At 45.8% G+C, this 13,977-nt stretch overlaps 2 protein-coding genes across 2 annotated transcripts in view; one reads left to right on the forward strand and one right to left on the reverse strand.

Moving 5' to 3' along the window:
• The window catches only part of tctn2 (tectonic family member 2), a 5,038-nt gene extending 3,604 nt beyond the window's left edge, over nt 1-1,434 (reverse strand). The window contains exons 1-5 of the mRNA XM_076099067.1: nt 1,179-1,434; nt 848-961; nt 644-714; nt 262-463; nt 55-155 (exon numbers count right to left, since the gene is read on the reverse strand). Of these exons, the coding sequence (XP_075955182.1) occupies nt 55-155; nt 262-463; nt 644-714; nt 848-961; nt 1,179-1,281 (591 nt within the window). The 5' untranslated portion in view covers nt 1,282-1,434. The remainder of the gene's footprint in view (nt 1-54; nt 156-261; nt 464-643; nt 715-847; nt 962-1,178) is intronic.
• Nucleotides 1,435-1,883: 449 nt separating this feature from the next.
• LOC142957204 (tRNA (32-2'-O)-methyltransferase regulator THADA) lies at nt 1,884-13,143 on the forward strand. The gene is given in 33 exon segments (XM_076098829.1): nt 1,884-2,056; nt 2,138-2,318; nt 2,402-2,488; nt 2,573-2,600; nt 2,707-2,855; nt 2,956-3,078; nt 3,185-3,305; nt 3,536-3,702; nt 3,779-3,863; nt 3,940-4,076; nt 4,379-4,576; nt 4,658-5,366; nt 5,679-5,831; nt 5,961-6,070; nt 6,163-6,323; nt 6,405-6,574; nt 6,668-6,832; nt 6,924-7,072; nt 7,221-7,358; nt 7,452-7,556; nt 7,653-7,853; nt 7,945-8,095; nt 8,364-8,616; nt 9,267-9,503; nt 9,621-9,825; nt 10,672-10,860; nt 11,322-11,581; nt 11,686-11,841; nt 11,927-12,193; nt 12,284-12,486; nt 12,591-12,764; nt 12,767-12,841; nt 12,844-13,143. Coding segments are annotated over 33 exon segments (5,682 nt in total). The 5' UTR covers nt 1,884-1,937; the 3' UTR covers nt 12,900-13,143.
• The last annotated feature ends 834 nt before the right edge of the window (nt 13,144-13,977 follow it).

Below are 13,977 nucleotides of genomic sequence, written 5' to 3' on the forward strand. Positions count from 1 at the left end.
GTCAAAAACGCACTGTTCTCTTGTGAAAATAAAGTATGGCATCGATGTAAATACCTTGTCACAGCAGCAGCGTACATCGCAAGCTCTGAATGTGAGGTCACAGGGACAAGAGCCCAGGGGTTGGTACACTTGGTTTGGAATGACTGTTTTATTATCTGAAATGGATAGGAGATTTAGATCTATTCCAAAAGTGGAACTCTCCGAGTGCTTACATCCTGTATGAAAGACCATTATTAATGAGTTAAGTTTAATTTGAATCACCAGATCCAGCATTCGCAGGAACCAACAGGGCATATATCTTGGCCTGGATCAGCAGTGAGGCCTGAGGTGTGCCGCCCACACAGGCAGACACCTGAAGGGTCTCCAGGACACACAGGGGCTTTGGACAGCAGTCTGTGTCCGTCTCATTATCACCACACAAGCGCAGATTTCTTTCCAGTCTCAGCTGAACCCGAACTGCGGTCTGGGGCACCAAATAAAACAAACATGAAGAAAAATGGATGGACACACTATCAGCTCTATTAAAATCATGTTTGGCGGTTTGTATTAGATTAAACCCTGTCTAACTGCACCTCACTAAAGCATTATTTAAATTTCCGTGAATATAATGGAAAAGTTCACTGTAAGGACAGCTTTTTCTCACCTTTCCCACCTGCTCCGTTGTGAGCACCCACTCAGTTAAATCACTTCTACATGATGGAGAACCAATGTGTCCTGTAAAAGAAAACAAACCATAACCAACCACCTAAATCTGGCCAAACAAACATTACACAATGACAGTGCAGCCACACCTTTGCCTTCCTTCTCGTTTTTGTCAGCCCCTGAAACGTTAAACGTTTAACGTTACCTGTTGTATTAAATGGAGATACTGATCTCACATTCAGAGAAATGTCCGACGTGTGTCCCAGCAGAAGGGCAGTGACAATTGGTCCAGTTGCAGTAAGATGTGAAGGTTGGAAAACTGTTTAAAAACCGTCAACATTTCTGTTTACTGCTTCACATGTTAGCTTCATAAAATGATTTAATGCGTAACACTACTCGCATTAAAGCACGATTGTCTTCTAGCTTTTGGCTACTTCTAGCGTTAGCTAGGTGTGGTTAGGTTACGTTAACATTAGCTATTTTAATGTAAACCTGAATGAATTGTGCTTAGAGCGTTATATATAGTAAGGTCTTACCGACAGTGTTTTGCGTGTGAGTCAAGGAGATGAAGAGTATAACACAGGTAACTTGGCGTGAAATGAATACACGGGAAAGGAACATATCAAGCACGTTAGCCATTTGGTTAAAGTCAGATTATAAAGGCGACATATTTGTAAACTGTTAGCGATGTCTTGGCAACCCAGATTTTAAACCAATCACCGCCTAGAAAAGTTCTTCTTCTGGGGAAACAGGAGAAACAAATGCATATGTAAATGCTCTTCAGCGACCCCATCTGGTGTGGAGTAGTAGATGCAGCTACAGCCACACAATAGTTAGAATCCTTTAAATACTGTGCACAAGAAAACAGCTTACTGGTCCAAGTCGTCATGTTGTCAATTGAAGATGTTATTTTCGATTCGATTTTTACAATTGTGCATGTCAGTGCTCCTATCAACAAATACAATTATTATAAAAAAGGTGGGGGGAGTCCAGTCATAACAGAGCCAGCGCCTGTAAAGCAAAGGCCGCACAATGGCTGCGAGACTGTGTCCCATAACAGAATGGGGTGATCTTAATGTTTGTATGATCTGATTTAACTACTGAAAGAAAATGTAATAATACCCTATACCAAAAAAATAAATATCAAAACTACCAACCTGCCTCTAGGTGGCAGCATGTTGCAGTAATTATACGATGACCACTGGTTTAACAATAGTAGAACAAGAGTTTTGTCACGTGACTAGCGTGCCAGCGTACTGTTTTTAAGTCTGTACAGTGGAGTTAATAAAACAATTATGTCGTTTGAAGACCTGCTGACAAGTCTGCAAAACTGTGTGATCACCGAGGATCAAGCACCTGGAAATGTCAGCCAAACACTCGGGCTCTTTTTTGATAAACTGTCTGAATCCTCCAGGTTGGTACCCATAACCTCAGCATGTTTGACCACATTTTTAAATCATTTGTGATGACTGAATGAGTATGCCTGCATAAACAGGAGTAGTGGGAAACGATGCAAGGAGCGCTGCTTAGAGGAGGCTGTCCAGCTGCTGAGACAGTTGTCAGAGGCTCAGCTTCATGTTTTAGAGGAGGGTCATCTCCTGCTTCTTGTGAGACTCCTCATCTCCATGCAGCTGCAGATGGTCAACATCTCCACAGCCTGTCGTAAAGTGGACCAGGTCAGCCCTACAGTATGTCTGTTCACCGTGCAATGCTTGAAACTAAACGGGAGTCTCATTGTAACTTCACATTTGCTTCACAGATGTTGCAACATTTGGCAAAGCTGGACCACCAATTGGTTTTTAGAGAAACCCATCGCTGTCTGCACTCCATAGTCCGTGCTGACCAGGTACAGAGCTCTCACTTGACTTGTGCTTGTCATATGTTTGCATAAAGGCACTGCAGATAACTTTTTACCTCATCTGCTTTTCAGGTATTGTCTTTTGAGGATCTGCAGGGAGGTTGGTGTAGGCTAAAGATGATGTGTTTTATAACCATGTCACAAATTTCGTATGTAAAGTTTCAACAACGTATTTTTTTTCCTTCTTAAAAAAACCCTCTTTTCAGCCTGTATGTTCCTAGAAGACAGCACTGTTGGTCGTGAGGTGTGGCGAGAGTCTTTCCCGTCTTTGCTGAAGAAAGTGTCAGAGTTATTCCTGGTTGTACTGCAACAAGAATCCCTCAGAGATGGGCCGCTGTGTTACACTGCCGTCAAGGTAGACGAAGAGCAGCGTGCTTCGTGAAGCAGTCCGTCGCATTCATCGTAGACTTGTTTTGTGATCTTTGTTACTGACCTGGGAACTGTGATCTCTGCAGATGTGTTTGCAAATCTTCCAGCTGTTGCCCGGTGAAGTTGCTCCTCTAGTGTGGACAAAGGAGCACAGCGGCCCGACGGTGCAGAAGATCCTCCAGGCTCTTATGGACATTATACTTGGACAGGTTTCTTATGAATTCATCAGTTCAGAGTCACCTATTCAAAGCTTAACATACCTGTTTTGTTCTTACCTTTGCTTCGTCTTATCAGTCGGTGTGTCCTGTCTTGCAGTGCTGCAACCGGGACACTTGTCTTATGGCAGGCACTGCTGTGGCCATGCTGATCAACACCGCACCAGAGAGCAGAGCTGGAGAAGCTGCTGCCTGGAGTCTGCTACAGGTCTCTCACTTAGGTAGGTAAACACCGCCACTGCTGGACAAATAGCATGAGCAAAGCCAATTTTGGAATAGGACCCGGGTTCGTGGGTAAAATGAAAATGGACGTGGTCTTTGTATCCCATTTATTTCTCTGTTTAACTACATCCAAAATAACATAAAAGCTATATATGCTACAAATGATACAGCTGAGTGTGATTGCCTAGAGACTCCTGACAGAAATGCTTTCATTGCTGTGATTTCTCAGAGCCCTGGCTGCTGACTGTTGGTGCTCTGCAGGTGCAGTGCTGCCCTGCCAGGGAAGACGGAGTGGACAGGCTGGCTGTGAGCAGGGGCCTCCTGACCTGCTGTCGACCCAGCATCCTGCTCAGTTCACATGTGGATGCCACACAAGTACATCAAGTAAAAGCTCAGGTAAAAAAAACAAAAACATGTTTCACTTCTGGTGTGCTTGTTTTCATTACCAAATCCATCATTTCCCTCTTTTCAGATGTGTTTACTGCTGAAAGGTTTGTTTCCTCTGGTCTATGCTTTGTGTGAGGAGAAGCTGGATTGCCACATCTTTGCGTTTGAAGGTGAGTTATGTCCAGGTTCTTTATTCATGTGCTCAAATAGCAAGATCACCTGTTCAAATATGACACGTTGTTGCAGCACTAACTCTGTGGCTGAAGAAAGTTAAAGAATGTCTGGCTGACATCCTGGAGATGACGGGCGTTCGCCTTCTGCCTGACAACAGCAGCCTGCAGCAACAGCTCATTGACATCATCTGGACCACTGCAGAAAGCCCAGTGAGTCAAAGTAACAACATTCTATTATTGCAAAAAAAGAACAATACTTGACTTTGTAAACCCGATGGACCTCCAGATAAGGCAGGATATAGTACAGTATGCTAAGAATTTCCTAAACAGTGCAGTTTTGTCTGGTGGAAAAAAAACTCTCAAAAGAAGTAAAGTGTTCACAAGTTCGATATGTTCAACAACCAAGTTCTTCGCTCTCAATAAGAAATATTTTGAGTACCACAGTAACAGCCATTAAAGACATATTACTGCCGGGATCGCTCACTGACGTCTGTCTTGCTGTGCGTCGACAGGTGGAAGGTGTGTCAGAGTTTGTGCGCAGCGCTTTTTGTCTCCTGCTGGACCTCTACAACATGGACTGTGAGCAGTTTTGTGACACAGAGAAGACTCTTTATTTTACTCTACTTCAGCGAATAATCAAACTACCGTGGGAGTCCAAAGCCAAATATCATCGCCTTTGTGCCTTGCTGCCATATCTGGGTACTGACATGGTGAGGATTACGGGTTATTACCGCAGTGATAATGTTATAATGTAGCGCTCATGACATCTTAACATTTCTTTCATCCATCAGGTGCTGGATCAATATGCTGAAATACCCAATCATCTCCTGAAGTGCTTGTCGACCAATCACCTGTCACCATGTGGATCGGAGCTTTACAGGTGTCTGATCCAGCAGCAGCGGCGAGAGCTGTGCGACGCCTCACACACTGAGCTGGGTCTGGCCGATCAGTGGGCGAGGCGTTGGCGGCCCGTCCTTCACGAGGCGCTGATGACCGATGTGACACTTCTACAGAACAACAGCTCAACACACTTATTACCCTGCACCTTTCAAGTCTTCCCCTCTGCGGTGGACCCTCTGCTGGCCTCTCTGGACCCTTTCGCCCCTGGCCACCTCCACGCCTGGGCCTGCATCGTGAGCTCCTATCGAGCGGCAACCGGAGGCTCTCCCTGGGCTCTGCAGCGTAGCTCAACCCTTGAAACCCTCCAGCTAGCTCTGGGATCTGCAGATGACAAAGTCCGTCTCGCTGCTCTAAACCTCCTCTGCTGCAGCCCAAAGACCATAGACACCCCAACCCCAGAGGAGATGTCAATAATGAGAGTGTTTATTCCTCAGAACCTAAACTGTGAGTCTTCGTCTTTTCGACAACATTTTCAGGCTGGAGTGAAGAGGTTCCTGGTTCGTATTAGAGACGGTTGCTTGGCACATGTCAGAGGACAGAAAGGCAAAAAGAAAGCCGCTCACTCAAAGAGGGCACAAGACGTACTGGAGCAGGGAATAGGTGAGACAACTGACAGCTGCTGTTTTATACTCACAAAAATAGACGGATATAGATTCATCATGCTGTATTCGTAGGTTGTTTTAAACTTCTTAAACGTCGATACTGAATGTTTCAACTAAAGGTATGCTTCTCTATATTCCTTACTGATGCTCACTCAAATTACAAGTCATATCAGGAGACGGTTAACAGATAAGGCCACTTTGCATGCAGGGTAATTCTATCTGCCTTTGTGGCATTGTTTGTGATACAAGTCTTTTTTTCTGTAAACCTTTTCATTATTTTGTCTATTTTCCCTTTTTGTATATGGTGTAGGTTTTGTTGAATGGTTGGGTCAACTTCCATACAGCTATCTGGCCCCAGGACACAGTTATCAGAGGAAGAAGACTGCGTTGCTGTTGCTTTCTGCAGTGCTGGAGACCTGCACAGACACCTGGAGCCCAGACAAGAGGAAGGGACAACCTCCAGGTAAACTGTGGTTGGAAAAGGGTCAAAAAAGCTCATTTTTCTTTGAACTACTATATGGTGCTATAGTATGCTTAATTCCTGTCAAATGTTAACTTTCTATTGTTTTATATTATTTTGGCATTTTTGCAGTGAATATGGGGTCTCTTATTAACTGCGCCAGACAAAGAGGACACTGGGATTTTGTCTGCAGGACGAAACAGCTGGTCCTCATCAGCTGTTTAGAAGATTCTACAAATGAGGTAGAGTTCTCATATTGTTCAAATCAAAGAATGAAGTTGAAGAATATCTTTAGAGCATGGATAAGGGTTGTTTTTCTTCTTTTCTTTTACAGATTCGGGAGCTCTCAGCTGGTTTATTGGTGAGGTTTTTCCCACCCAGTTTCCCAGATGACATCGCCGCAGTGCTTCTCATGCGAACCAGACAGCTTCTGTGCAGTCCTCGGGTGCAGGAGGCTCAGATGGGAGCGCTGATGGCGAAGGTCCTCCTTCAGAAGTAAGCCTTGCCTCCTACATACCTTCATACGGAATTACACCTGCCTTAGATGCGAGGGTTAATCGGTTGCTCTACTTGTAGATCACAAGAGCAGCCAGAGGGCTGCGGGTTGAACGGTAACATCGCTGTCAGCGGTGGGAGTGACCACAAGGCCTCCTGCATGGTCAGATTCCTGGTGAAGGAGTTGGAGGAGCATTATCTGACAGCCAAGGCTGACATGATGCTTGCTGCCAGAACCAAGCCAATACATGGTGAGCGTTCAGATGAACAACTCTGGCATCTACCACAAATGAGGTTTAGCCCTGAAGATGTTGCTCAGTTCTTTAAATTGAACTATGTTCCAGGTGTTTTAATTGCCCTCCAGAGGTGTTTGCTTGAGGCACCCAGCAGTGTGTATGACACGCTTGACTACAGTCTGACCGTTGAGGTGCTGGTCCTGCTGGAGAACATGTCTCTGCTGCTGCTGGGTGTGCTGTACGGAGACCGGGATACGTGTGCCACTGAAAAGGGTAATGGCGGAATAAAGAGGTTTTTTTGGGGGGGATAAAGTACACTCTATTTCAGATTCACCACACAGTAAATCGCTCTCTCCTCTCCTAGATGCCCCCCCTTCTTTTTGTGAAATGGGAAACGCCATCAGCTCTCTTATAGCCCAAGAGTCCGGAGGAGGCCAAGGGGATGGGGAGGAGTGTGTCCTGCTATCTGAGGAGCACAACCTCGTTCTCACCTGCTGCTGGGTCTCCCTCAAGGTAAAACAGAACCAGATGCACCATTTAAAATGCATAGTTGGATACCCCAACACTTAGGGCGATGGCAAAAACATACCTTTTCAGCTTCGCATATTTGCTGCATGTGTACTTTTTCTCCAAACGACTTGCTTTCATGTTTTCTTTTCAGGAAGTAGGAATCCTTTTAGGTTCTCTGGTGGAGAAAATTCTCACTGAATCCAAACTCAGCAAGTGCCTTCTAACAAAAGAGGATCTAACGAGAGCATCAAAAGTGTTCACTTATATTCTTCTCAAATGCCGTCACTGGGTACGTTTAAAAAAAAAATCCATTTAGAGGCATTGAGTCTGAATCACCTCAACTGTCATGTTCCTTTCTGAAAGACGCATTTCTCTTCACCAGGGGGCAGTAGAGGGATGCTGTGCCGGCTTCACCAAGTTCTGTGCCTCTCTGTTGAGCAGCAATGATCCAGAGCTTAGTGATATACCGGCCCACATGCTGAAACTAGTGAGTGGCCATACATTCTTGAATGTATTCCTCCTTAATAAATGGAGTCCTGGACTACTGGCTTACAGATCTAGTTCCTCTCCTGTCCCTTCTCAGGGCTTGCAGGTCGTGCGGTCCCCTCGCTCTACCTCGGTGACCCGGCGGGCTGCAGGGCTGCCTATGCTCATCCTGTGTGTTGTGTCAGCGGAGGAGGCCAGTAAAGCAAGACCACTGTTATCCCACAGCATGCAAACCTTACTGGAGACAGCCAAAACCCCTCTACCCGAGAACTGGGACCAAACGCTGGACCTGCCACAGGTCTGTGTGGACGCAGCATCAAGAATGAGCATATTGGTCTTTAAAACCACAAAGACAGATGTGGTCACATAATCGTGCTTTCCCTTTACAGGTGTGTGCGGTTCACACTCTGCAGGCCCTGGTTCGTGGTTCTGGTCTGGGAGTAGCTGTCCTTCAGTTCGCCCCTGCTGTAGCCATCTTGTCACTCGCTCTGCTCAGTTCTCCCTGCTGGGCCATGAGGAACGCTGCTCTGCAACTTTACAGTAAGACACAATTACTTCTAGTTCATATTCATAACATAAAAGGATTTATTATTTTCTCGATAAATTGGTTAATCGTTCATCCTATAAAATGGTATTTTAGATCATTTACTATCTTGCGAATAATTAAATTGTAGGTTCTGGAACCAGTGATTCTTTTTTTTTGAGGGTTGAAAAAATGGATCGATTATCAAAATAGTTCATTAATCCACTATTTGGTTCAGCTGGGAATAATACCCCTGATACTACCGTAAATACAATCTGTTTCCAGGTTCTCTGTGCTCGCGAATGCTCGGCCAGCGGCCCAGCAGTGAGGAGGGGGGCCCCACCCAGCACGGCATGTCCCCCCTTGCCTTCTTCTTCCACTACCCTGCGCTTCAGCCCTTCCTCCTGGGCGAGCTGAGAGGGGCAGCTCAAGACCTCCAGGGTCCACCCAATGAGGCCAAGCTTCACCTCCAACCCTCGCTCTTCCCTGTCCTCACTCTGTTAGCCCAACTTCAGCCTGGTGTCCAAGACTCAACAGAGTGATTACTGTTTACTTCTCTCTTGACGGTTTAGTCAGGTTTACTACTATAATTCTCTACAGCAGTGGTTTTTATCTATGTTTTTATTTGCTTTCTTGCCATGGCTACTATAAGAAGATCAATATCCCTCTCATATCTGTTCAATGAATACGTAGCTGGAACCAGCAGCTGGTTGTCTTAGCTTAGCATAAAGCCTGGAAACAACTAGCCTGGCTCTGTCCAAAAGTAACTAAATCCATCACATTATATTAACGCATCCATCTCGTTTTGCTCGACCAAACTAAATTGGTAATCGCTCCCAGCCAACAAACGGTCCAGCACGTGACTCCAGTAAAATGGTGAATTGTAATTTCTACACTTCTGTTGTAGAGATTAAACGACCAACAAACGGCAACAAAATACTGTACAACGTTTTAGTTAGTGAGCGGATTTTGTTACCTGCGGACAGACACTTCAATTAACGCAAATAAGTGTATTTCCCAAACTGCTGCAACATTCCTTTAATTATTAAAGGAACCTATTCAAGTTGAATAGGTTAGCATTGTATACTGTGTTCATACAAAGCAGTGGGGAGGGACTTGTGTACATTTATGAATCTCCACCCTGACAATCATATAACTCCGTGATGTCTTCTCTGACTTCTCCACCAGAGCTTTGTCAGACTTCCTGCCTCCTTTGCTCCAGCTGTCTGCCAGTCCTATTTACAGTGTGAGAGCGATGGCCTCCAAGGCTTTGGTTGCCATGACTCCCCCCTCAGAGTACATGGACATCCTCATCAAACTGGCGGCTCAACTGCCCCGTCCACACGAGCGCTTCTGTCACAACCGGCTCCACGGACAGCTGCTGCAGATCAAAGCTACTCTGCAGAGAGCTCTCTGCACAGTCAGGTGAGACTAAAAAGAGATGTTTACTCTTTCATCTGACACTTTCAGGCTTTTAAAAGGCCAGCTGTATTCAATCAGCAGACACTGTCTTTTGAAATCCCGCTGTGTTTTGATACCCAGCGACCCTTCAGCTGAGCTGTGCGAGGTGCTGAGCAGGGTGGAGGCCTCGGTGTGGCTGGCGACTGAAGCTCAACGCTGCCCCCTGGTGAGAGCGGCCTACCTCGGAGTGGCAGACTCGCTAAGAAGACTCTGCCGTGAGACCTACCTGTCAAAGCTCAGCTACATGCTCATGCGTGACCTCCAAACACCTCGACAGGAGCTTCAGGTGAGGGACACGCATGCTGACACACTCGCATATATAAAAAGATAGACATTGTTTTTCTAGGGGGACAGTTCAGCCATTTATTTATGGTGTAGATATACATAGAGAGACGGGAAACATGGGGAACCGTGGATGTTGCATTTACACCGTACACGTCGCCTTTAATCTTAATCAGCATTTTACAAAAAAAAACACATAGACATGTCCTGATGAAGCAGATTAGCAGAGTTGTAGGGGCCGTATCCACCAAAGCATTTTTTCTTGAGGCCACCATTTTTAAAACTGATTTGCGATGGGGGCCGTGTATTTATTTACACTATGCTACAAACGGCATGAAGAGGAGCTGGGCATCTATTCTGCGCTGAACACTACATATTTGGCGCTTCTTTCTGGTAAAACGCTGCAACTTTGGGTAAAACGCTGCGCTTGTCGCTGTCTTTTTACTTTTTACTCGGCTGTCTAATCACAGTGGACGAGAGGTGGGACAAATAGCCTCAAAGACGCCTCAAAGACATGATCAAATGTGTTTTATTATGAATGTGTTGTGGTCTTATTACGTTTTATGCTATTGATTTTACAGAGGACTTTAAGGTGACCTCGTGTCTGTAGCACTGGACCAAACTAATTTCCCAGTGTGGGATAATAAAGTACACAAAAGTACTTTAGAGGGAAAAAAACATCACTGTGACCTTTTGGGGGCTCCGTACAAAACTGTTCCAACTTTGTCAGAAAGTGGTGCATTCATGTACAGTAGGATCCCACTACGTTTTCAGGGGCTTTTAACCAAAAGGCTACCAGGAAGCAGATATTCTGTTTCTAATGCTTTATCTCTTGTCACCTCCTCCGCAGCTCGGGTTGTCATCCTTCCATCAACAAGCCATCCAATTTCTATGTGCAGATCTAACGTGTGCATGTCAAATCTGGGACAACTTCTCTGCATCAAGCCCTGATCTGAGGCTCTCACTGGTTACGTGGGTGGTGGATGGGCGGGGCTCGCAGCAGACCGGGTTGAAAGAGGTGATCCAGAGGGTGTTGCAGGTGAGGCATGATCTGCTCCGTAGATTTCAGCATGAAGAAAACAACCGTTCCAAAAACCAGTCTAACAGCTTTCAGTATAACAACAACCTTCTTACAGCACAATGTGAGGAAAATCTGTGAAGCTTAAATATAATGCCATCGGAAAAGTGGCCTAATTATTTATTACGTCATTTAGTGGGACTAGAGCATCCTGTTTCCATGCATCTGATTTTAGTTTTACAATAATAATGTTACATGTAAAGTTGTTAGTGTTTTGTTGAGGAAACCACTTAAATAGTCCAAATATTGTAATCGCATTAATTAACAAAAAGCACAATTCTCTACATTAGTGTGATATGCAGTGATGCTGACAACAGATGTCAAATTGTACATCTCTTATATGACGTGCGAGCCGGTCAGGGTATATTCTGATCGTTTGGCAAGTAGATTAAAAGGACTCTACTAATGCTCTTCATCTCCAGTCAAACCTGAGGGAAGCATTGTTGAGCGTCAGTGTGGAGTACCGCAGGACCTTCCTCGCAGCCCTGGTAGCAGTGATGGCCGGAGGAGATTCTACTTTGCCCCAACATCTTCCTCAGTCGGCCCCACTGGAGGAGGCAGTTCGACTTGAGTGTCTGGATTTGTTGCTTGGGGACTTGGAGGACCAGCGAGGGGGGCCAGAGTTTCTATCCCAGGCTCTGTATGCTGCTAGTCTGCTGCTTTCCCAGGCTTCAGGCTCCAGGTTTTTACATGTTTTATTGCCTTTACTGCAGTATAGAGTCCCATACTGTACTGGAACATTTCAACCTGCAGCTCCGACTTCCTTCTTATCGTTGTGTAAATCAGTCTAAAGATATCCGTGTTCCAGCGCTGGTGTAGCACCTTGGAATGCCAGCGATCCCCAGACGCCCCTGAAGTGCTCAGGATGGCGTGCGCTGAAGCTCTGTGTGTGGCTGGAGTTCCTCTAATGAGCCACAGCCCTCTGCCTGCCGTCACCATCAGGTGTGAAGGAAGTCAAACAGTGTTGTCAATCAAATTATCCTCTCTGATGAAGACAAATGAAAAATGTTGAATCTTCTCGGTTTAGGTCGATCGACACAGGCCTTTACTTGCTGCAGGACCAAAGCCAGCAGGTGAGGATGAAAGCGGCCCGTTTCGCTTCCATGCTGCACCATGTGAGAGAAGGAGAAAGCCAAAGGAGCGTCTACCTTATGCAGGTTAACCGGGCTTTGCCGCTCCTGCTGGACCTGCTGCTGGAGGAATGCTGGGATACTCCTGGCACACTGGAGGTGCTGCTGTGTCACCTTCCCCAGCCTGACCTCAGATCTGTGCTGAGGGAGGCTTCAGAGACGGGGTTTGTGACCTCGCTGAATCAATACACTTGTGCAAACGGAGCAGCCTTGATTGCTTGTCGTTGAACTGTTATTATTGCTCTCTCATTCAGGGGCTCCAGTCTGTACGAGCAGGATGAGGCCAACGTGTTTGCAGAGCCCTCTGTGATCTCTGCACATGTGCTGCCTTACCTGCTGCAGATGGCTGGAAAATGCTGTGAATCCTCTGCTGTGGCACAGAGGCTGAGTGCATGGGCAGAGGAGAGTGCTGCACAGGTTCTGGACAGCCTTGAAGTCTGCAAAGAGCTCCAGCCAGGTATCCCATTAACATGAATATAAGAATGGCTTTGATAAATACGTAACACGCTGCGGCATATTCAAAATTGTCTGTGTTACAATGCGAATATTTATTCTCATCAGCGGAGACGTTGACCCCGGCCTGGCTGGCGCTCCTCACGGACCCCCGTTTCCACGGCACCCTGTGCGGCCTGTTTACCAGGGCTGCCCTTCTCCTTCGGCTGTCAAACGCATCCGACGATGTACGACACCTTTGCGATCCTTCGGCGCTGCACATGAGCTTACGGGACGTTTGTAGTCTGCTCAGCCTGAACGGTGTCCACTTTCCCTCTGCTGTAACAGCTGCTGTGGCTGGAGAGCTGCCGCGATGACGGAACAAGGGGCCCTTTTTCTGTACACGCAGTGAGCAAAGCCGATGAGGCCCCGGGATGAAATTACTTGCGGATATTTTGAGAATGCTGAATGACATCTTCATGTGCAGCCTCAGTCTTGAATGAGTAGTGCAACTGCTGATGCTGCAGTACACCAGCACTTAACAAGCTGACTACGTTATGTAAGAGCTCAGCGGCCGCAGTCAGAGAAGAGACCCAACGGGCATTAGGTGCCATGTTCCTCACAAGCTCTATAGTCGTGTTTTTTTTCTACAATGCTTTAAATAAAAGTTTATAACATTGAATTTTCTTGTAGTTTTTTTTTTTGGCATTAAGTTTTGTTTTTTTATACCGAGGTACAGTCACTAGAATAACTCCAGGTCTGTCTTTATGATCACGATCACCTCAGAGCAATATGCTCATTATTATTCCCAGAGCAGGGCTCCTGTCCCGTGTTGTTATTTGTTTGCCGTGTCTCAGCAGCAACAGAAGCACAGCTCAAACTGATGCAGTGATGTAATGCGATAGCCTCTGGAGAAATTGGCTACTTGGCGCCCAGCAGGGGAATATAATGTATGTTTTGATGCTCCATTAGAGACCTTCTGCCTGGATAAGTGTCCCATTTTCCAACCACATGAGGACTGAAGATGATTAACTGGATCTGATATCGAGCTGTCAGTTGCTCCGCAACGGACCACACACTAGAGCAGTCTTACATCACCAGAGCCCACTGCTTTTGTTTGAGCTGGGTGGCTTCTCAGTATCGAACAAACACTGAGATGAAATACTTTGTTCATGCTATGGTTGGCTCTGTTAGGCTGCTTATTAAATGTACATGGACTTTTTTTACTGTTGTATTCTCACAACTTTTATTCTTTCTTGGGATATGTTATTGTCAGAGGTGGTTGAATTCTCAGAATGATATCTAACCAGACAAGTTATCAACAAACTTACTGTAAACCAGCAGAGTTATTTTGTTACTGTTTCACTTACTGGTGCAAAACAAACCCTTTTAGATGTAAATTGACGGGCCAGGTTGCCCGATTCGATTACAAGACAGCCCGTCTGCAGCGCTCTCACTCAATACTGAACCAATTTAATACATTGTTAACCCGTTTAGTCAGTTAAACACAGAAAAC

Source organism: Anarhichas minor, unplaced genomic scaffold (assembly GCF_050575085.1).
Source record: "Anarhichas minor isolate MPS153535 unplaced genomic scaffold, ASM5057508v1 ptg000025l, whole genome shotgun sequence".
Lineage (NCBI taxonomy): Eukaryota > Metazoa > Chordata > Actinopteri > Perciformes > Anarhichadidae > Anarhichas > Anarhichas minor.